Source organism: Pygoscelis adeliae, unplaced genomic scaffold, assembly GCF_000699105.1.
Source record: "Pygoscelis adeliae isolate BGI_AS28 unplaced genomic scaffold, ASM69910v1 Scaffold286, whole genome shotgun sequence".
Taxonomy (NCBI): Eukaryota; Metazoa; Chordata; class Aves; order Sphenisciformes; family Spheniscidae; genus Pygoscelis; species Pygoscelis adeliae.
Genome location: NW_008825076.1, coordinates 1,101,183 through 1,125,107, shown reverse-complemented (window position 1 = coordinate 1,125,107; position 23,925 = coordinate 1,101,183). Strand labels below are relative to the sequence as shown.

General features: G+C 39.6%; 1 protein-coding gene across 2 annotated transcripts in view; it reads left to right on the top strand.

Annotated features, from left to right (window-relative positions):
* The window catches only part of SULF2 (sulfatase 2), a 64,099-nt gene extending 44,355 nt beyond the window's left edge, over nucleotides 1-19,744 (top strand). Inside the window, exons 10-20 of one of the 2 annotated variants that reach the window (XM_009326733.1) lie at nucleotides 1,899-2,106; nucleotides 8,441-8,675; nucleotides 10,510-10,606; nucleotides 12,367-12,461; nucleotides 15,078-15,137; nucleotides 15,585-15,754; nucleotides 16,251-16,393; nucleotides 16,603-16,726; nucleotides 17,845-17,866; nucleotides 18,173-18,229; nucleotides 19,282-19,744. In XM_009326733.1, coding sequence (XP_009325008.1) covers nucleotides 1,899-2,106; nucleotides 8,441-8,675; nucleotides 10,510-10,606; nucleotides 12,367-12,461; nucleotides 15,078-15,137; nucleotides 15,585-15,754; nucleotides 16,251-16,393; nucleotides 16,603-16,726; nucleotides 17,845-17,866; nucleotides 18,173-18,229; nucleotides 19,282-19,312 — 1,242 coding nt within the window. In that variant the 3' untranslated portion in view covers nucleotides 19,313-19,744. Of the gene's footprint in view, nucleotides 1-1,898; nucleotides 2,107-8,440; nucleotides 8,676-10,509; nucleotides 10,607-12,366; nucleotides 12,462-15,077; nucleotides 15,138-15,584; nucleotides 15,755-16,250; nucleotides 16,394-16,602; nucleotides 16,727-17,835; nucleotides 17,867-18,172; nucleotides 18,230-19,281 lie in introns of both variants that reach the window. The other variant, XM_009326732.1, reaches the window with a different exon arrangement.
* The last annotated feature ends 4,181 nt before the right edge of the window (nucleotides 19,745-23,925 follow it).

The following is a 23,925-nucleotide window of genomic DNA, read 5'->3' as shown; positions in this document are numbered from 1 at the left end:
AAAGATTCAGCAATTTATTCTTCAAAGGATATTTTTGTTCTACACTCCATCTAGGTAAATGTGTCCCGCTTTACAGGTGAAGACATGCTTCGCATGCTTTACATGCGAAGATGTCTGATTCAAACATTTTATTGTCAGTATCTCTCATTGATTTCCTATGATTCCTTGTGCTGAAAGTTAAGCCAAGTTTACCTGCATCAGTGCAAGGCTTGGATCGTACAAGAGGTTGGACACAATATCTGCACCTAAGAAGTAATCATAGCTCAGGAGACCTGGCATCCAGTTGTCTGAGGAAATAAGTGGACACACCATAAAACTCTGATCGTTTTAAATGGGAGGATCTCCCGTGGACACAGATAAATCCACTGTAACTGGCCAGTTCACTTCTGACTCCTGTTAAATTCTGTATTATAAAAGCACAGTGATACTGTTTTCTTACTTTGCTGTCATGCAAACAATGGAGTGAATTTCAATGGAAAATACAAGCTTTGTTGTCCTAACCTGGGCGTACCTCTCTGTGGGAGTTGAAGTGACTGAGTCTCCCTCGTAGAGCTGCAGGCTGCTGTAAAATGTCATCTTACTGGGGAGCTGTTGCTGTTTTTCCTTCTGTTCTTTTATTTGGAAAATTCTCAATATTCCAGTGAGTCCTGGAGGCACAGACTTAGGATTTTGTAATAGAGAAAAAGAGGAATGCCTCTCAAGACTCAGCAAGAAGCTGAAGTGTTTCCGAGAGTCTCTATTTAAAGCAGTAGCAACTGCTAGTGTGAGGGGGTTTTTATGTATCTCAAAGCCTAGCTCTGTAGCTAGTAGTGTGTTGGTAAATAAAAGGAGTAGGTGAAATCATTTTGTGATGTATCTGGGAAGTGGGTAAAACTTCTGTGCCAGATTGAAGGTGGCTAAACTCCCTTGCCCTTGGCACAGCTCTGACAGCAGCACAAAGAGAGCTATAAGCAAGTTACTTCAGATTTTGAGTAGCAGAAGGAATTGGAGATTAGAGATGAGATTTTCTCTGGTTTGAGTGGAAGAGGGAGGGGATTCTCCCTTCACAGGCATCCGGTGTAGCCCACCATTGCTAGTCAATCCCAAGGGTGTTGAATGGGACAAGCTATTAAGAGAAACACTCAAGATGGAGATAAACTTGACTAACTACAGACTTCCATAGCCGATCCAGTCATACTGACCCTTTTAAAGGTCAGTGAAGAGAAACAGGCACTTCTGCAGGGCAATCCTTTTTCTTACCTCTTTTATATAGCCACTTTAGGATCAAGGGAATTATACCCTGGAAGTGTCTGTTCCTCCTCTTTGACTGTAGAACGAGTCTAGGTAACAGCTCAGACCAGATCTTTACAGTAAAGGAATCCACAACTCGGATAAAATCATCCCACCATCAGGCATTTGAACTAGGAAAGAGAAAGAGACTTCTTTGAAAAGTTTTTTCCGTTTTTGCAGAATATGGGATGGGGCTGAGATTGTATGTAGGCCTGGAGCTTGGTGCTGTTTTAATGGCATAATAGTGGCATAGATTCCTGCCAGCCTGATGAACACACTTGCTGGTAGGCAAGGATTCTTTTCAGACCTGTGGAAAAGGCTTGAACGTCCTTGGTTTATGCCACAGTTATGCTTCTGAAAGTTGTCACTTGTCACCTTCATGTTTTTAGCTGTAGTATTGATTTTGTTAAGAAATTCTCATTGTTCTGCCTCCAAGAAACAAATGCAAGAGTGTTCCAAAGAATTCCTGTTATGTCTGAAAATGGAAGATTACAGAAAATCTGTTTTGGTAGCGGGTGATAGACGAACCCCAGCTTACTACAACGAGGAATCTCTGATAGATCGCTGGAGCTGGCCCTTAGACAAAGCATAGCTGGGACAGAGTTTTAATGACCAAATTTTTCTTCCAGAAGTGGCAGTGTGTGGAAGATGCCAGTGGAAAGCTCAAGCTACACAAGTGCAAGGGAATGGCGAACTTGGCAGCTGCAGGCAACAGCAAAGGCACCTCCAATATTTTGCCCAAGTATTACAACAGGAATAGTGAAGACTGCAATTGTGAAGAGAACGAATACAAGCTGAGCCACGTCGGACGGAGAAAGAAACTCTTCTCCAAGAAAAGTAAGCGAACCCACTGTATCTTCTGTCTCTGCCTTGGAAAACTGTTATGAGTTTGTTCGCTAACACACATAATTGTCCTGATTTTCATGGGCATTGAATTCTATCAGCATATTTACTGTGTATCTACCTATGAAACAGTGTGCCTCATATTGGACAATCAGATTTGAAAATATCTCTCTCTGTAGGAAGAGGAGTGTTTTGATCCAAAATAGGGTCCTATATTTATGTCTTTCAAAACTGCGAAATGCAGTACACACACTGAAGTGGCAAGTAGCACATCCTTACATAGGCCATGAAACATGAACAGTGTTTTACAGCAAATACTCCAATTTTCAGTAGGTACTGCAATGCTTGGAGCCGTTACTGCAGTAATTTAATAAGGATACGTGTGCTTTGTTACAAAAGCTGCTTGCTTCTAACATCCTTTCCTTGTGCTCAGTCAGCAGAGACAAGGCTGATTTTTAACCAGAGATCACATCCAAAGGGGATGACTGTTTCTAGTTTCCTTGGCACAGATCAGGTGCTTTTTCAGAAAGCCCATACCACTAGCTCTGTATTAAACCTTAGTCAGTCTAACATCTATATTTGAAGTACATAGTCTAATTATAGATTAAAGAGGCAAACGGCAGCACAGAATTATTATTCACTTGTAATGTTTCTTTCGTCTCGCTCCACAAATACAGAGCCTTAATTATTTAGCAGATTAGTCTTTCTGTATAATGACCTGGCACAAGCTTCAAACAGAGAGTTTAAATTGATTTTCTCCCATTATATTTGCCTTGCAAGCTGATTAGTACCTCCTAAGCTAATTTTTAGTTGAAAAAAATTATTGGTTCCAGGATTAAATTACTCAACTATACTTGCTGTTTAAATATGTGGCAGAGCAGATAATCTTTAAATAACACTAGAACTTGCAGTTCAATTAACCTTTTTTTTTTTTTTTTTTTTTTAAGTCACGCTGGAGAAGGTTCAGTCATGGGGAGTCAAATAACAGTAGATCGAAGGCACTTAAATAAGGAGAGGAAAACAATTTAAGCAAGGGCAACATAATGCTATCTGATAATACTTAACACTTACTTAAGTACTTTTCATCTGTGTCATGCTGCCTAAACATTAACTAATTTTCACAACATTCAAGAGTGGCAGTTAAGTGTATAATTACCTTTAGTTTATGTATGAAGGAGGTTGAGGTAAAAAAAGTGAATGTTGCTCCCTCTAGCAGAGGGATCAGAATGGTGTTTTTTTCCCTATGTTCTTCTCAGAAGAGGCAGAGTTTGTACTATACCCTTCAGCTCACTTGCCTCATTGAACCATACGGCATAAACTTTAGCAGCATAAGATAGGATCTTGACAATCATGTTTTCATTGCTTGTGTCTTGAGTAAAAGAATTGACTCCACAGATGCTTTGCTTTTCCCTCTGCCCACATCCAGGGTGTGCCATACAGTGGAAGAGGTTAGCTTGGACCTATTGATGTAGACTCTTTGATTTGGTGTTGGCTGTTCTTTTACATGCACGTATCTAATAAATCCCACGCTGAATGCAAATGAGCACAAAGCGATAGAAGTCAAGGTAACATACCAAGGTTTTTCTAAACAGCTTACCTAGAAAGCTGGCTCACTGGATTGTGAATGGGAAGAGGGTGACCTGAATACTGATGATGTGTATTTGGATTTTTATGAGCTGTTTCATGAGACTTGGGATAAAGTGCAGTCTGTGCTGGGTTGCATAGTTCTGAGAGCATCTTTGGGGTCTGCTACTCAGAATTTGATGAGTGCATGGGGTCAGACTGCAGCCCTACTTGAATGCCAGTAAATGCTGTTCATCACATTGAACAACAGCTAAACAGAAACTAGAAGTTTCAAACTGGACTAGGGTCACGTCGACATTAATGCTTTTGTTCACAGCAATGGTGTAGTCTTGAAGGAAACACCCTGATGACTCCCTTCTATCACCCACAATAGAGATGGATTTGCAGAGGGCAATTTTGACGGGTTCTAATCTACAGTCGTTTGCAGAAAACTAAATTGGATGCCCTGCTTCTAGGGTGCATCAAGTGTGTTGCAAACCGTGATGGAGGTATGAGGATTGGTCTTTCAGAAAGATTAAAACCAGTCATGTGTAGTGAGAACATGTGGTCTAAAAGACCAGACTAAATAGCTGATAGAGGAGCTGGAGCACCAAACGTTTTGATAAAATAATTACTTTCTCATGTAGGCATGGTCTAGACCCGTTGTCAGGTGCACCAGTGCATTTAGCAGGCAACAATTGTTCTCTAAATTGAGTAAATTCAGTTGCAAAACAGGGTCATGTCATGTACATGCCATTTGGGCCATGTACAAATACACAACTCACCTGTAAAGCTTTTACACTCTAGAAACACATAAGCATTAATATTTGGTATATCTGGGCTTGGGTGTCAGGAATGTTTGTATTTCTGTGTCCTCTTTATTTTCTTTAGTATGTTTTTATTTTTATAAGAAAGATGAAACAAAGCTTTGCAGTAGGAGGAAAGTTTAAAGTAATAGTGAGCTCTTAAAATCTTTGGCTGTGTTGTGGTCTATTGTGTTTTTCTTGCTGTGGATTTGATCTCCTTTTCCTGTGATGAACAAGTGCATGTGATTAAAGGAGTTATTAAGCTGCATTTAGAGAAATGACGATAGGCCACACAGATTTGTAAACAACAAACAGAAGTGTGTACAAAGGGGCTAGTGCATTTTTATTCCAGTTTTCATGTCATTCTTTTTTCTTTTGAGATAGTCTCAATGCTGGAGCAAAATGACCTTCTTTGTTATTAAGAAAAAAAAAAACAAACCTGAACATCAGTAATTTTAAAGATAATGCATTTGAAGTAAAATTTTTAATGGCAGTTGTGAGAAACTGGATGTAGGAAAGTGTTTTGGGTTGTTTTTTTTTCCCTCTTTGAAATACCTAAGGACACAGATTCAAAATCAGGTTTCTAGAAATCCCTAGGTACATAATGCCCAAGAAAAAACATCTCTAAACCCTTATCCCTATTTCTAGACACTTGGAAGTCAAATTTTTGAATCTCAAGTGTCTAATTTTACTTTGGTGTTATAGGAAAAAAAATATGCTGCTTCTCTCCAAAATTCTGGAAGATATAGAGACATTACTGGGAAATGTCAAGCAGGAATTCATGAAGCCAGTGGTGGGTATTTTCCTCGTGGCACATGTAGAAGCAGAATCCTTGCATACTGGCTTATTCTATTGTCATTGTGGTGATGGAAAATACATCAGATCAAAAATACCAATGTAGAGTAAGTGTCAGCAGGGAAGACCAAGAGTTCTTTGTCTTCTGCAATGTTCCCACTGAGCAGTCATGCCCCTGCTTCGGGGAAAATGCCGTACAGTAGTTACAGTTGGTTACAGTCTTCTCAGTTATCCCTGAGAGAACTGTCATTTCCAAATGATCTCAGTGTTAAATCATTAATTTGGTGGTTGCAAAATAAGTAATAAGGCTTGAGTGATGAGGATGTGAGGGAAGTTAAATATGAACTCAAAGGCTGGGCATGTTTATGTCAGATACAAAGTTTATGGTTTTATAATACAACATTGCCTTGCTTTATTCAGTTGAATAATAATTTTGGATACCGCAGTTCATGCTTTCGCTAGGCAGTGTTGAAACCTGAGATGCTACCAAAAAATAGTTGTAAAAAATCAGGTGTGTTTGAGTCTCTAGACTGTCTGGGGAAATCTGGACCAGAAGAGTGTACTTCCTTTCAGGCTCCAATGAAGACAAGCATGCTTGTCAAGCGGCCCAGGAAGACACAGCTGCATGAGTCGGGCACTGAAACGTAGTTAGCTTTCTTAGGCTTAAATTTCTCTGGGCTCCATCTCCAGACTCAATTCTGAGGACGCAACTTGTCAGCAGTACCATCTGTAAGACAGCTGGCTTCTGTAAGACCAGAGGAAGAGAGGCATCGGGACTCATAGAACTTACCAAAGCCAAACTTGAATAACTTGAAGAAGGGAGTATAGGTGTTTTGGGCCAAATATTTAACAGCCCTAGATTTACTTTGTCTGTGGGTTGTGTACACAGGTAAATGAATTGGAGAGTAAAACTTAAACCTGGGGGAGGATCGACTAATAAGTAATTAGACATTGGTATTTATGCCTGCGGAGCACTTTGCAGGTGGGAGAGCACAGCACAGATGAATATTGATCCTATTAAATATTTTAACCACTTCCTCTGAAAATAATGGAGTTTGGTACTAATCACAGTGCTGAGTCAGCACTGTGGATAGTAAGTTGCGATCGAGCGATACAAGAAGTCCTTTATGAGCTGCCTCACTCCAGACCAATTTGTTCTTTGTAAGGCTGGGTTAGTTTGGCTGCAAGGGAAGAGTGACTCCTGGCTTCTAATTCTTCAGGGACGTGTGTAGACGACAGTTCCCTGCAGCTATCTGCTGAGGTCCCAACATGCTGGATTGGCATATTAGACTTGGAAGCAGGGTAAATTGTTAGTTGGCTGAGCTTAACAAGATGAAATGAGAGAACAATTAAAGAAATGGGAGTTTATACTTTGAATATAACTGTTAGGGTGCAGCTTTTTGGAACTTCCTCCTACTTCTGAAAAGATGGGAGTTTCCTTCTCATTTAGTCAAACATTTCCTGAATGGGTGCCTGAAATAGAGTTGGTCTTTTGGTTTGGGTTTTTTTTTCCCTTCGGCAGTGACTCACCTGGCTTAGTATCAGCAATAAACTTTGAACCGCAGGTGGAAAATGTGCAAAGCCAGACAATCCAGCTGGTATTCTACTTTCTGTGTGTGGCGCTGACAAGAACATAGTGCTTGGACCAGTTACAGGTGGGAGGAGATGTTTATTTCTCTTCCCGCAGTCTGCAAAGTGGCTTTTGAGATTTTGCAATCCGTTTAGAATTAATGTAGGACTTCTTGAAAAAAGTCACTCTGCGTTAATGCCAAAGCATGCCAGTTGACATGAATATTTGTCAATTTTGGTTGTTCTACCTCCCATTCCTTTTTTTTTCCCCTGCTTGTTTTGCTGTGAGATTATCCCATAGAGAAAGTTGTTTTTTCTGTGGAGCTTGGGATTGCAAGAAAGATTGGTCTTCGCATTTGGCACATTGGTTGAGTTTTCCCCTTACCAGATTGCAGAAGGAAGTCCCGTTCTTGTGAGATGCGCTGTGTGTTTCAGCTCTGTGTAAAGGAGAGGTGACCAGAGGAGCCAAGGGACTCGATTGTTTCCAGTAGCGTCTTAGATGACTTCAAGCCTCACATACAGAGCAAAGACTCAGGCACTGGACAGGGAGGAGAAGAGAGGCTATGGTACTTAGGTTGTACTTTTTTCTCAAGGAATAAGATGATTATGCTTAGTGTCATGAGTGACTCTCAGCAGTCATTGGCAGTGAGCAGGAAATACAGTCAGAGATGGACCCCATCATACAGTAGGGAAGTTTAGATATGGATTTAGACTCCATAACTAGGATATATTTGTGCCATTCCAGACCAAACAGAAGAGGAGCTCTGGGGATTTGGGCCGGGACAGAGAACTTTGGAAAGCAGTAATGGTGAAAATATCAATGAGAATCTCATACTGCGTACTGACAATTCGTAGCAAATGTTTCATTTTGCCTTTGGGCTGCAAATGCAGAAGCAAGGTCTGAGGGGGTGCATAGCACTGGAGGGTGGCGCTTTGTGTAGAAACTCACTGACTGGTCTGCACATCAGTAAAATAATTGCAAAGAAAAGAATTAGATGTGGATAAAATTAAAGATTCAGATATTAATCCCTGTGGAAAAAATCAAGCATCTTACCTTGAAGAATGAGCACAGAATTGAGAAAAGGCTCAGGTTGAACACTGGGAATACTTGGGACAACTTCAGGGAAGTGTTGCGGGAATCCTAGCACTGGAACATTGTACTGTGGACAGTAGAAAACAATAGAGAACCAGTCTGTAAAGACGACCTAAAACCTTACTGTCGTGACCTGTCATGGTTAGTTTTTAAGGTCTTAGTGCCATCTAGTGACTCTTGGGGGGAAGAGCAGCGTCTCCTTGAACGAGCTGTTTGCTCTCAAAGTGATACTGGACAAGTACATTTTCTTTCCCCTCTGCCATCCTTGTGCATTTGCATTGTATCTGCCCTCTCTCTCATGCCTTAAGGTATCCATCTATCCATGCAAAAGGTAGTGAAGCAGCAGCTCTGAGGACAGCTGCAACAAACACCGTTTGTCATCCAGTTAATTCAAATTGTCACAGTATGGGCTGGGTTTTTTCTCCCAAGAACCACAAAGAGGACCAAATTGTAACATGCTGTTTCTCCCCCTCTTAATCCTTTTGCTTCCTTTTCCATGCAGAATACAAACCAAGCTATGTCCGGAATCGCTCTATCCGTTCTGTATCTGTTGAGCTGGATGGAGCCATTTATAACTTGGATTTAGAGGATGGATACCAACCAAGAAACATCACCAAGCGGCACAAGATGCATAGGGCTATTCTTCGTGAGGAGGAAGATAAAGACATGGGGGAATACAGTGGCACTGGTGGCATTGCAGAGTATACAGCCCCTAATCTAATAAAAGTGACTCACAGGTGGGTGCACGTGGTATATTTCTAAAAGCTTTTGCTGCTTAAGGGGCTGCTTTACATAAATGGGTGTGTTCACTTGTGATAAGTATATTGTGTCCATTTTGGATACCCAGTCTAGCTTCACTAAAATTCTTATTCTCATCTGTACAACAGCTTTTGGGTTTGTTTTAGTTTTGTCATGTACAGAGGGGCATGAAGCTACTGAAGAACTACAGCAGTGCTTTTATGTCTTCCGCACTTTGGAGACAGTCATCACTGATCAGTGCATGTTTCCAGTGAGGACAAGCAAAGCTGTTTGCAACAGTTGTGTGTATACCTATGTGAAACCAGGAGAGGCTCTACCTGGAGAAATCTCAGTGTGCAGCGGGTAACCTGGCCTGTCTGAAGACCAAAGGCTCTAACTGGAGTATGACCTAGTTTCGTGTCATTGGTTACTTTGTATTTCAAACACCAAATTAGTCCTAAGGGAGGAAGCTTTCTGTAGCCAGTGCTAGGAAAGGAAAATGTATATTATGAATGAAGTTGGATGGACCAGGAGCATTGGGAAATGGAACATACTGAGAGAGAGGTGAGGGAATTGGCTGGGCACTCTAATAGCTAAAAATCTTTTCCTCAGTGTGCAAGTCTAGGGACTGATGATGTATCTTCAACTGTACTTAATCAGTTTAGTCACCATTTCTGCTTGTGAATTATCAGGAAATCCTCCAATCATTATTGATTAGATGCATTAAATTGTTTAATGAGTAGCTGATGTAAACATGCATGAGCCAGTTAGCTGCTGTTGAAATCTGTGGTTTCCATTTGACTTCTGTTTATAGGGTGAGAGACTCGCTAATACGAGGAAACGTAGCTAGGTTGACATCAGAGAATTGTGCCCTCTTACCCCAGCTCTCGTGAATGTTCAGGACCCATAAATCACTATTTGTGCTTTTCTTCTGGAACAAGTTAAATTGATTTTTGCTGCCTTACTGGGTGAATCCCAAATCCATACAAGGAACTGTCAGGAAGGTTGTGCATAATTCATGAGGAGTCCCCCGGCTCACTTGCAGAAAAGAAGGCAGTGGGACAACATGCGTGAGGTGGTTAAAAGAAAATGGAGGAGTGTTGAAAATACTCAGCTTTAATTTAAACAAGTATTCAGAAATTACTACATGGTTTTTGTTGACCCCTAATAAACTTCTCAGGTAAATATGTCAAGTGTTTTTTGTTTGTTTTTGAAAGAATTTTAAAACCTGTATTGCATTAGAAGTTAGTGAAGTACTAACTTTAGAAGTACTTAAAATTGTCAGAGGGTATTTTGCCTTTGAAGTCAGGGAGATATCTTTGAAAAATTTTATCACTTTTGTAGAAAACAGCAAAATTTCTTTGTTTCTTCTTTATGCTGTAGTAATACATCTTATAAAGAAGTACTTTATCCTTGCCCCTACCCCTGTATCACTTAATTATGCATTGGGAAATTGCTTCTGAGTAATGGTTTCTGTGCTTGCTAGTTAGTAGAGATTATTTATGTAGACAGCCTAATGAATAAGCAAGAACTCTGTGCAGCACAATTTACATATAGAAATTAAGCAGTCAACAGGTTCTGCTTGACAGGAATATTCTCCTTGAATTTTTCTACTTCTGAAAAATTTCCATGGCAACTCAAACCCAAACTTCTTCCCTGGCTCATAGCACACTCTTCTTCTCTCGAATGAACATTGGTTTTTTTGAATTCTGCATGTCATTTCCAGTCTGGCTTCTCATCTGTCTTGGAGTTGTGTTATTAAAACCAGCTGTTTGCATTGCTCTGTATGTGTGTATCCACTGTAATAAACATTGTTTGCTTTCCCATGCCAAGGTGCTATATCCTGGAGAATGATACCGTTCAGTGTGACACAGATCTGTACAGGTCACTGCAAGCTTGGAAGGACCATAAACTTCATATTGACCATGAGGTCAGTGATGTTATCAGTCATGCATTTTCAGTGTGTGTTTTTTAGCGTGGTTTTCTGTGGGCTGATAGGATCATGCTGACTGTGTTTGTGTCTGTCTGCCTGTGGGTGTCTGTGTCCCTCCCTGGAACCTTTTGAACTTGCTGGCTGATTTCAGAATAGGTATTTCAGAGACAAATAAGTTATTACAAGTGTTTGAAGACAAGATGCTGAGTGGAGGAGAGAACTGCAACTGAAGCGACAGCTGAGAAATGTCGTAAGCCTTATGAGATAAATGAGAAACTTGTAAGTGTCCCCATCCTGGGAAAAATTTCATGTGGATCTCTTTCACATCTTATTAGCCCTGCTCCCCAATGTACCTCTCAAAAAGAGGCCTTCAGCTGTCAAACATAAGCCCAAGGAAAAATGAGCTTCATTAGCTTCAGTGCTTCTAGAATTATTTATTTTGCTTGCTCGTGTTTAACCCTTGCACTTCGCAATTGGATTTGTTTTCCTTAGGCTTGTGGATGTGAAGAACCTGGAGGTAATTTGCTTTATGAAATTTGCCTATAAAACTTAATCTGACATTTTTGTCGCTATATTGAAGAATATGAGCTCAAACCCTTCACACATGTTGTGTATGAAAGAGGCAGTCTTCTAAGGACCAGATAATGGTGGAACAAATGCCAAAGGGAAGCATAAAGGACCTCCTGTAATCTCTTACCAAATGACATGAATTCACAGCAAAGTCCTATGTAAGAACTTTTTGGTTGCCTTTTATGGTACAGATTGACATGTAGCAAGGCAGATAGATACTGAAAAGCTTACTAGCTCTGTTAGGATTAAAAAAGGGCAATTTCAATATCACCGTACTCTTCTAATTCTTTTTTCTTCAGAAAATGTAGGCTATATGGAGTGCCAAAGAAAATGAGAGCTTGCTTCTGTCCTGCTGTGTTTCTGATTTCGGGTCACAAGGCTGGATTCTTTGTGTATTTTTCTTGACCACTCTGTCCTGTCTGTGCTTCAGCAGCCATGTGCTTCCACTAGACTTAACGGTCACTGATGTTTAATGGTAGTTTTGCAGTGACTTGGTTGTTCACACTGGATTACTTTGTTTTTTCTGCTGTGTAAAGAACTGAGGTAGAAGCCCATAATACCCATCTGAGTGAAAATGGGTGACACTGTGTGTGAGCTAGACTGAACAAAAGCAGGAGTTTCATTTACTGAAGAAAAAAAAAAAGGCAGTTAAAAATAAACCATGTGGGTGGCACAATTAACTGCTAATCCATATCCCATGTGGCCAGACGTTGCTGAAAACTGCCATGCAAAATGACGGAGCCTTGCTGCTTTTCTTTTTCAGAAGCTCTGAAGAGGGGACTTCAGAGCACTCCCTCCCCATACCCTTCTCAGGTTCATAACAGGCTGAAATTTAAGAGCTTAATTTTCCTTTGAGTAACCTTTCTCCTCTTGCAAATGTGCTGTAGAGCACAAGAGGAAAAATCACAATGGAACCGGGAGTGGTTGTCTACCTGAGGCCGTGCCCCCCATTCCCCCAGTGCCATGTTCCACTTTCACATTCAGTAATCAAAGGAGGCAAGCTACCAGGGAGGTTTCCTCCTGCTGTAGTTTCCTTCTGGAAAGGTAGATAATCTGAAAATGCTTGTTAGTGGTGGTACTCGTGGGAGGTGGTGAAAAGGAAGCATTTGGTGACAATAGAATGGGTTTGAGAAGGTTAGAATAAAATCATGCTCTATTTCTTTAACCTGTATCTTTACTTTTTTTAGATTGAAACTTTGCAAAATAAAATAAAAAACCTGAGGGAGGTGAGAGGTCATCTGAAGAAGAAGCGACCTGAAGAGTGTGATTGTAACAAGATAAGGTATTTCTTGTGTACTTCAGAGCAATTATTTGTAGTGTGCAACTGTAGCTGATTTATGTCTTCACGGGAGAGATCAGAATCTGTTGTGTTAAGTGGTTGCCTACTTACTATGCTCTTGTATAACGCTTTCTGGGGGAGTTGGACCGCTACAGAAGTACAAGGCCCACCCTCTGCCAGGCAGGAGTTTAATTGCCTCTGTGTCGAGTGGTGATGATGTAACAGGACGTGTAACATGGCTTATAAATCAGTTAGTTATGCTCTTGCACTGAAGATGCTGCTATTAGATACCAGAGATTAATATTTTAGGCTGCAGGCTTTTTTCTGAAAACTTGTTTTCCACCAGGGCAAATTCTCAATATAGTGCAGTGTTACACAAATCTGTTTTAAAAAGAATAGCGTGTGAAGGAACAATAGGGTGGGGAGATGAGAGAATTTCTGCCCATTCAATTTCTTCAAGGCTGGCTGTATTATCTCACAGGATGCAACCACTGCAATATTTCGCAGTTATGCCAGGTGGGAGAAGCAGAAATTTAAGAGTTGGTGCAGACTAACTGTATTTTTGTAACCACCACTGACTTAGCGCACCAGATCTTTTTGTTCCCTAGTGCAGATGAGTTGTGAATTTTTAAGTGCAACAGGCAATACTAAAATAGTGATTATGCATTAAGGTCTCTGCATAGTTGGTTTCTCATATAGCCAAATATTTGCAAAATGCCCACCGATCGCATGGAAAGAAGGTTCAAGCACACCTGAATCCTTCTGGGGAGCAAGCAAGCTCTTGCTCTGCAAATGAGCACGGCAGAAAATCTTTCAAAATCAAATGTTAACCCAAACAGAATTTGCCCCTGAGAAAGCTGTTCAGAAAGAAACCAGGAGCGTAGTGATGATAGTGATCACAGAGCAATCTCGGAGGCTGCTGTGAGCCAGATGTCCCCAGGAGTACGGCAGCCACAGTGGCAGTAGCGGTACAAGTATCACAAAAAAAGCTGTACTTGAATGTACTCAGAAACACAAGGCAGCCATGCTATTATCGGTGGCTAAAGCAGCTTTAACTAAGTAGCCTCTATGAGAGGGTATGGACAATACTGCTCTGTGTCATTGGTATAACGGGATGCGTTTTTGAGCGTAACACTTAAATCCTTGGAGGCGCAACATAGTCTAAGGACACGAGGTACACAGTTGTCATGGCCCATGTGGATTCTGCAATATAGCTCCAGCAACAGGTAACTAAAATACAGAGAACATCAATTTCTTGGGTTATGTCAACCCACACGTGGAACCCATGGCAAAAAGTGTTTAAAATTAAATCGGTATCATTCTAAACGGCAAATCCCCAAGAAGTTTATATTGTTTTATAATCCACTGCTTTCAAAACTGATGTTAACAACTGAGTTTGTTTAATATATACTGTAACGATTAAGTAATTTTTATTAGCGAGTGTTTTATAGTAAATGTAAAGAATGTTATATTTTTCAGGCCCAATATAGGAAGCACTTACATTTTTGCATAGCATTATTCAGATGAATAATCCCACTGAAATCAATGAAGTTAATCATTTGAGTTATATGTGTTTAAGTGTTTGCAGAACTGCATTGAATTAGGATTTAGCATTTAGGATTAGTTAATGAAATACCCAGTGTCTGTGCAAGATAAAAAAATTGAAGATAGATAGTTCTTTCTTTAATAATTTTATTTTGTTAATTTGCTATAAGGATTAAATTTATTAAAGCTCCCAGTAGCATTAAAAGATTTCTTTTGTTTTGAAGGGAATTTTATTCTGACATCTAACAATTTTGATGTACTGCTTAGAAAATAACATGTATTGAACTTAGTTTGTCTTTGCTGATTTGTGTGGGTAGTAACTTTATCAGTCATAAAACATTGCCATTCACTAAGGCTGTTTTGACTCTCTTAACTCTGCAAACTACACGGAAAGGAAATTTCTGCAAAGGCTTGTAAGAGTTTCTAGAGACAGAGCCAAAACAGTAGAGCTGCCCAGCTAGAACGTGTACGTCTGCTTACACCCTCCATATCTCAGAATATATTAGACACGGCTACTGCTGGGACAGTTCCATCCATCTTGTTAAAGTCTTCCTGGAACTTCTAGCTAGTAACAATGGAGAAAAAAAAAACCCAACCCTGCAAAGTACAACTGGTATTTAAATTCTTTCATTCGGAAGGAAACCGACAGGATGGTGGTACATGCTTGTCATCTTACCATCTGAACAAATCAGTGACTATTCAGTTGAAGAAATGTTGTAATTGAATTATAAGTCTGTTGATTTTATCTGCCCCGTGTCGGGGAAACAAGAAACGATGACAACTAGCACTGAAAAGTGTAGCTGGAATCATCTGTGGCTACATATTGCAATACAGTGTTAGAGCACCAGATGTCACTGTGCACAAATGATCGAAGGAGAAAGAAAGGGGCACAACAAGGCCCAGAAGTGCCTGGTGCAATCTAGCAAGGCTGCTTTGTATTCACCGCATACACGAATAAATTGAAGGGAGAAGTGACACTGGATTAAACTGCTTCAAATCCAGTACGGAAGTGTGGTATGAACAGGAGCAATTGTCTTTCTGTTGTTCATCAACAATGCTGTTTTTATTTTCCAGTTACCATTCAAAACACAAAAGCAAACTGAGGCACAAGGGATCTAGTCTTCATCCTTTCAAGTAAGTGAAGGACCGTTCCTCTGAAAGAGGAAATGCAAAGACGTTAACGTTTGGTCCATGCACACCAGTTACAAGCTAAGCAAACGGTAGCAGTATTTCATTTATCCTCTATTAAGAAGAATAAACACACAGACACCTGGGCAAGGAACTAAGCCCACGTTGAAATGCTTGTAAATTCGAGATAAGGTTCCTGGTTTGGGAAATGTCACGTCACAGACTTCAGGCAAGCCCAGAAACCCCTTTGGCTTCTTTTTTTTTTTTTTTTCCCCCAGTGACATTGAATTGCAAAGAGTTATATTCAGACACATTTAGAAGAGAAGCCATTTAATTAAAAAGTACCAGTTATTTCTTTCCCTCAAGGTAGCTTAATTTATTAGCTGCTTCATTTTTTTTAGGTGTGTTCAAGTATAACAAAGTCTGCATGACTCTGATGTTTCATGTGTGCAGGAAAGCCCTACAGGAGAAAGACAGGCTGTGGCTGCTTCGAGAGCAAAGACGAAAGAAGAAGCTGCGCAAACTGCTTAAGAGAATAAAAAATAACGACACATGCAGCATGCCTGGTCTGACCTGCTTCACCCATGACAACCAACACTGGCAAACGGCTCCCCTGTGGACACGTAAGGATACTTTAAACTAAGTAATAGGTAGGCGGGTACTGGCTGGGCTAGGATTCTGGGTTACTAGAAGTTACCAATATCAATAGTTACGTAGCCAAAGCTACGCAGCCTTCCTCATACTAAATAATCTCTGTTTCAGTGTTGGCGTTATCCTTGCACAAAAGGCAAGGGAGTTAAAAACAAAACCAGCTGAAAATAAAACCCTACAGCTATTGTGTACAGTACAATTATGTGTAGTATCTCACCATCTGGAATGTTTCCCAGCCAGAGAAGACAGGGAAAGCAACTAGCCAAGACGTTGCTTAAATTAGCCATGCCATGTGGGTTAGGTATGCATAGAACAAGCTGATGCTGGAAGGGGCATTCTCTGCTTTGGAGCTCAGGAGTCAGACAGAGTAACTGTCTATGAATAAAGTAATACCGTAAACAGAAAGTAATGAACAGTGCTAAAGACAGCAGCGCGTAGCTTATGTCTTTATGACTCTTCAATTTGCAGTGGGCCCTTTCTGTGCCTGTACCAGTGCCAACAACAACACGTACTGGTGTCTGAGGACTATCAACGAGACCCACAACTTCCTGTTTTGTGAATTTGCTACTGGATTTTTGGAGTATTTTGATCTCAATACCGATCCGTATCAGGTATCTGATCATAGAACAGCTCTAGAAATACATCATTGTTCCTTATTGATGATAAATTGAAGTGGTGCAGGATGTAGATAAGGCCTAAATCATTTAATGCAGTATGATTTGGCTTCTTTCCTGTTACAAATAAACCGCATGTATTCCATATATGAAAGTTACCAAACTACAGAGCAGTAGCTCCTAACAAGAGTCCCTGTTCGTTGCAGCTAATTAATGCAGTGAATACACTAGACAGAGACGTTCTCAATCAACTGCACGTCCAGCTCATGGAACTAAGGAGCTGCAAAGGGTATAAGCAATGCAATCCAAGAACTAGGAACATGGATCTGGGTGAGTGCCTCTCCTAGTTACACTCAAAAGCTCCCCAAAAGAAATGGGGCTCTTTCTTACCGTTATGAAACTTTTATCAGTCAAAGCATTTTAGTGTTTGTTTATACTAGTAATGTCCTGCTGAGGCTGATGGCTGCATACTCAAATTTTCGTATTTGTTCAATTTGTGTTATGTAATGTTACTTAAATGAAGAATGATACTTAAAAGAGTATAGTGAGGAGTAATGCTGATATGCAGGGGAAGGAGATGAGGGAGGAACGAAACTGGTGGAAGAGGGAAAGAATACCCGAGTAGCCACTGCCAAGCTCATAGGACAACTCAAGTTGGAAGGGACTTCTGGAGGTCATCTACTCCAAACTTCTGCTCGACGCAGGGTCAGCTGTGAGGTCAGACCAGCTTACTCAGGTTTTATCCAGTCGGATCTTGAAACCTCCAAGGATGGAGACTGCACAACCTCTCTGGGCAACTGGTTTAGCAGTTGAGTTTCAGCATTCCAACTGAAGGCATAATTTTTAGAAACATTTCTTTTGAGACAGTGCAGACCATGCAGCCTTGTGGTAAACCGACTTAAAAATAACCTTAACTTCAAAAAGGATGTTAGTGCTTAAGCTGATCAGTTTTCCCCCACCTGTGTTACCGCAAGGTAGTTGTGAAATAACAGCACATCTAAGAAGGGATGCATTTTGCTACTGAAGGATGGGCTCTTGTAACGATGGATTTCAATTCCAAAAAGCAAAAAAGCTTGAAGACCCCCACCCCAAAAATACTGTTATCTACCCGAGTCCCCTAAAGCCCAAAATACTATTTTGGGTCTTATTTAGTACATGCACCACACAGAGCTGTACATTTTGAAATCAACAGGTTTGGGCATTTAAATACACCACTGAAGGACATTTACAGAAAAGTTTCCAAGACATCTATCCCAATTTACAACCTATTTTACCTAGAATAAGGGGTTAAATGCAAAAATAACAGCACTAGTTAACACGTATGGCAATACATGTTAATCCGTTAATATTCTTAGGTCTTTTTTTAAATTGTGCCTTACCTGATGCCTTATTCTATTGCAGGCAATAGTTAGTAACGTTGTTAATTTTTCCTCATCTAGGACTTAAAGATGGAAGCTACGAGCAGTACAGGTACATTTTAAAAGAATAGTGAAAAAATTATTCTTAAGTAAGTATTACCTTCATGCTAAAGGAGTTAGAGTGTGGGATTGGGAACCACATGGACAGACACTGCCTGGAATGGCATTTGCAAGATCTTTTCCATCCCAGTTACTCTGAAATACTGGAGCTATTTCTGTTTCAATGTTTCAGCATGTTCTAATCTTTGTCATCAAAATTCAGCCTGAACTCTTCTCCTTCCTCATCTTTCAGACTGTAATGCTGGTGGTTTTCTTGGTGATGGTTAACTTTTTTCTCCTTTTGCTGCTTGAAAATTAGGCAGTTTCAGCGTCGAAAGTGGCCAGATGTGAAGAGACCATCATCTGCCAAGTCACTGTGAGTTGGGAGCAGTTCACGAAAAGCTTTTACTTGCCTTTCTTTCCTTCACTTCTCCTTTTGCATGCAGCACTAACATCATCATCTATTCTCATGGAATGCTTAAGTGGGAAGTCCTCTAAATTATTCAAGAAATCTGATACTGCCATCATTATAGACAACTACCGCTGTACAACACCTCTTGGTACATGTTTTCTGGAATCTAGGAGCATTAAGGTCAAGGCAGTTTCAAACTTGAGCAAAGGTGGATGCTCGGTTGAAGAAGCCAGTTACGGTTAACTGCCATTAAAAATTAGAGACCATTATGTCAGTTTTGTCTAAATTTAAACTTGTAGCAGCTACCTAGTGGTCTTTCACACCATCCAGAAAGAACAAAACTGATTGTAATTTCTCAGAGTAGAGAGTATTGTGTAGTTTCTTGCTCTTTACCCAACCACAGCCTCGTGTTGTGAACAGAAAGTAGACAAGACAGAGCTGTACATTTTGTTGTATTCTGACGTTATACTAAAATCTAATCGCTTTTTGCTTACTTAACTGCCCTTTAAAATGTAAGATACGTTGAGAACGTATTCAGTTCTCAACCTGCCAGAGCCCAAAGGTGAGATACAAATTTAAAGACACGAAAAATAGTTACCTTTGCCACGCCTCACTGTCTCTGAACCTCCTCTCAAAAAGAAGGTTGAGACTTCAGCTTATTAAAAATCAGAAGGTGCTCTCAAATTGTGCAGTGAAAAATACGTACAAGTACCTTAATAGGCAGAGTCTAGCATTCTCAACTCGCCCAAGAGGATTTGCTCCCTTTGTATTTCTAGTTGAAGAGATCCAAGACTGGCTTTAGAACCAAAATGAAGCTAGAATTAATGAGATACAAGTTTTGTACGGGTTGAAGTTTCAAATATCGTTGGATTGTTTCTGTGATACACCTGCTACATTTTTATAGGTGGTCCACAGTGTTTCAATTGTGTTTTCCTGCATGGAACCATGAAAATGATCTTTCTAACTACTTCCTCCTAGAATGTTATACACTAAATTGTGTTTGGTTTATTTTAAAGAGGACAACTGTGGGAAGGATGGGAGGGCTAACCTCCCCCAACCGCTGCACCTCCACGAGGATACAAACTGGCCAGAACTTGAATCCATGTACAGACTAAAGGAAAATGGGTATGACTTCAGAAAGAATTACAATGTTAGCCTGGAGGACTGGATAAGCTTTGAGGCTGAAATAGATAGAATGTTTGCACTGGGGAGTGAATTAAATAGACGCAGTGAAATTACGGGACATGCTGTCAGAAATACAGGTCTCTGAAATCCACTATTGTACCTGCTTTTTGCTTTGGATTATACCTCACCGGCTTCACCAGGCATTTTACTTCAAGATGACACCACTAACACTGATCCAGGAATTGACAGAAGAGTAAATACAGCCGCATCCCAAAGAGGATTGCCATCCCAGTGGGCAAAGTGTACACAAAGACAGCGGAAGTAATCTTAAAACTTTTTTCAGTTCAACTGTATCTTCAGATGTCATGAGAAAAGCTTCAAAGCCAAGTAGAACTCTAAAGCAAGGTTTAGAAAACATGGACGCTTTTGCTTCTAACTGGGGTAAAGGTGGAAAAGAAGTTCTAAGAGATTCAGGAGTTGAAGCGAGCAGCGTTGAATATTCTCAACACCACGATATTTCTCAAATTTCCTCTGAGGATCCATTTTAGTCCCACGTCTACTTGTCCATCCTATTGACACCTCTAGGAACGCTGGAGAAAATCTTGACTAACGGGACGCCAGGTTTTTGGAGGGGTTGTGTAAATATTGATCAATATACTGTTTGAAACTGAATTCCTTCAGGTTGTGAAGAATTTTGTTAATAAAAGGAGTGGAATGCCCACACACCATTTCTCAAAATGTTACTTAATGTTGCATAGCACATTTCAGAGTTTATCCATTTTTGAAAGTACTGAAAAATTTCAGTAAATGTACATCTTAAATTTTAATGAAATTGGATTTGTATGACTTTTTTTATGTGGTAATATTTTATTGTATGTTCAAAACCAAAACAATTCCTTTGAGAAAGCCGCATTTGCTTAGTAGTGTAACTTTTACATTTATTTTTAAAAAAGGCAGCTCCAAGAAGTTCAAGACTTGTAGCCAATAAAGAATAATCTAGTTATAGTTCCATCTACAAAAAAGTAGATGTTCTGAATGACAGTTACTGTTTAAAGGCTTTTAAAGGGAAAACCCCATCATTTTACGAAGGAAGCACAGTGTACAGAGCCTATTTGAGTATTTTCATAAAGACATTATTAAATACATTGCAGTACAGGCACTAGCGGTGATATTTGTATTTATAATTTTTTTCATGTTAACCTGCTACCTGTTTTCAAGGCACACGCAGGAGGGAGCTCCCGTGACAGACTCGACCAACTGTGGCCTTCACTCTTAACAAAGAGGTACTTTTTTTCAAAACACAAACTTGCACTTCTAGAAACACGGTGTAAAAATACATCACGGAAATTATTCTGATACCCTTCCTGGTTTTGCACGTTAGGAAATTGAAGTGGAATTACTTCACAAGGGATACAGATCTCTGGTACCACGCCCCCATACTCAAAAAATATACTTGAATTTAGGAACAGAGGAAAAAGAAAATGCTCAAGAAGTGGCAGTGGGGTCTTTCATTGTCTGTGCTATATAGTAAAACTAGGCCTGAGCTTGTATTTGTATCACGCGTAAGTCAAATACACTTCCCAAAATTTTCTTGCAAGTTTTTGTTAATTATGGAAGTATGGTATGATTGTCTGTCTTAATCTAGCCACAGATTTTGTTTATAACCTGTCACAGATTTCACGGACTATCAGAAACATCTGCTAGATGATGAGATCCTGGATCAATACAAATAAGTAAAAAATACTGAATTTAAACTCACCAATAGAAACACGTTTTTTCTGCTTTCCAGAGAAAAGTGTTAGCTGTCTACCATTCCCCCTGAGTACGCAGAAAGAATAGAATACCAGGTTAGATGAAAAAAAAAAAAATTGCACTTACCTTTTTTTGTGTTCAAGCCTATAGTCTTTGACAAAATGAGGGCGTGACTATCAAAATCCTGCACGGCCAGTGGTACCGCTCCTGGTACATGTCAGTCAGAAGCCTGAAAAGTTACCACGTCCCTTTACACAAAATACTGAGCTGTGGGACTCGTATGTGACCCAAAAAGCAGCTGTTATTTTATGAAAGGCGGGTTGTTGCCAAGTTACGGGGAAAGCTACCACCTCTTCTCCTCTCAGCTCTGCTAAAGACTGCTATTTAAGTTGAAAAAGACAGACATAAATTCCACTCAGTGTCAACGCAACTCTAGTTGCTAAATGGGGCTCACAGGTGGAAGGTCCAAGTTGTTACTCCCTTAGCTTTTACGGCCAAGTAGGAAAAACTTTCAATCATTTGCTATAATAGCTTTCCTCAGTAATAGCACTGGATTTTCTCTGACCTTTCCAGGATACAGTTATCAGCCTTAGAGTATTAGACAGCTAATACACTATGTCACCGAGTTCTGATTTTAAATAGAAACCTTTATTTACATTATTATTAACATCCAAACACAAAAATCAGAAGAGCAGTAATACCTTACAACCAACTCTTTTATAAATCAGTCCCCGTGATTTTTCTGTTTTGCAACATAAAGATATTTCAAGCAATACTTAATGTAAACTAAACTTAAATGCAATTCTCAATACTGTATGCCTTCTCCTGAGAATTTTTTAAAATATTGCTCTCAGAATTACATGGTTTCATACTTGCTGTATCATTCAGTCATCTGGTAGTCTGCACATAAATTCTGAAATAAAATGTGTGCTAATTGGTACAACGTTCAAATAGTTTTGTCTTATGACTGAAAAAATGGTCCTGGTTTTCTAACTTTAAAAGCAGTGTTTTAGGCCAAGATTGGAAAAAAATACTACCTAAGAATTTTATAAAAACATGGTTTCTGTGATCGAAAGAGTAAGAGAGACATGCAGCAAAACAACGGTCAGAGGTGGTTGTACTAGCCAATTGTTCTCTTACTGTTGACAAACGTTACACAGATTGTTTCTAAAAACATTCAGAAAAATCCGCTGCTATAGAACCAAAACAGAATTGGTGGAGATACTAAGTGTCAACAGATTTCAAGGTCAGTTTTATTTACTGCAATAGGTAAGATTTTCAAACTAGATGTAGTATTTAGGATCAGTGCTGCCAAGAAAGATGTCATCGATGCGTTTTAAAAGTGCCCCCCTGCCACCCTTTAATCAAGTTTAAACTAAAAATCTTTGGATTCAGCAAAAAAGTAGGTACTGGAAAGCTCCAACATTCTAAAGACAGATGAGAAAATGATGATCCTTTATAACATCAGCCAGGTACCAGTTATACACAGATGTATAAATAGAATCACTCATTTTAAAAAAAATGAAAAGGGCACGATGTATAAGGTAGTATACAGTCTAAGAGCTCACCTAATGAAAGCAACCAGGGTTTGTAGTTTCCATCAATATAATGAACAACTACAAAATACAAAGATTGTTCTACTCTCATTTGATATTAAAAGCAAGGGATCGTTGCCTTTCAACTTCAGTAGGCAGCACTTACTCAACAAAGAGAGATGTTCTAAGAAATAGAAAAGTTCCTTATCCTTAGGCTTTTAAAAGTTTTGCATTAAAAAACACACATGAATTGGACTGAAGGTGTCAAATGAATACTATCACCTAATCTATACGCTCCGTACTAATTGCAGAGACAGGGCTGCATAAAGTAGGTCGACTGAATCTCCATTCCCTTTGGAACACAGCTGGCTGTACGCTAAGGATGAACTTCTGGAGAACATTTCTAGTTAAAGTTACTTCTATTAAAATGGAAGAACACTGAATATTCTGAACAATAAGACCACCTCTTGCCTACAGTACCAAGAAGAAGCAATCAAGAACACAGATTCTTTCTTTTTTTTTACTCACTTGGGAGAAGTCAGTTTTCCATTACACAGTGAACAACAGAACAAAAGCACCACACATCTTAAACATTGCTGGGTCGTCCCTTGTGGAAGTTTAGAGGTTTGACTCATCGTAACTGCCCCACACTGGAAAAACTGCAAAGGGATCTTCATTTCAAGGAACCAAAATAGAGGGTGGGGGGGGGACCTATCAGCAAATAATAAATTTGTAACCAGACTTAATACTGATATGAGAGAAACCTGCTTAGAAAATACATTCATTGCTATTAGAACAATCCAGTGAGGTGCAGACATTTGGTTAAAGTGTGGCTTAATATCCTTAAAGATCTCTGGATGTCATGTAACAACAAATATTTTGCAACAGACAAACTTTTTGAGGAACACTTAGAGTTCATTAAAATTGACCAAAAAAAGACACAATCCAGATTCATCAACTGAAAAGGCAACATATTATAGACAGACACAACCGTCATGACAAGTCGCTAACATCTTACAACGCAGAGCCTTTTTGTCAAATTGCCTTATGCAAAAAGAAAGGTAACAAAGTGCTCACAGGTGGAGAAAGCATTTAACAACTGGTCTTTTATAAAAAGCTATATGTTAAAGATGTAAAAATAAATGAAGTGTTGAAGACCAAAGAGGAGAAAGTATTTGGGCCAAAGTCACCCAGCTTCAAAGTCCTTAAATTTATTTAAAAAAAAAAAAAAAAAAAAAAAAAAAATCT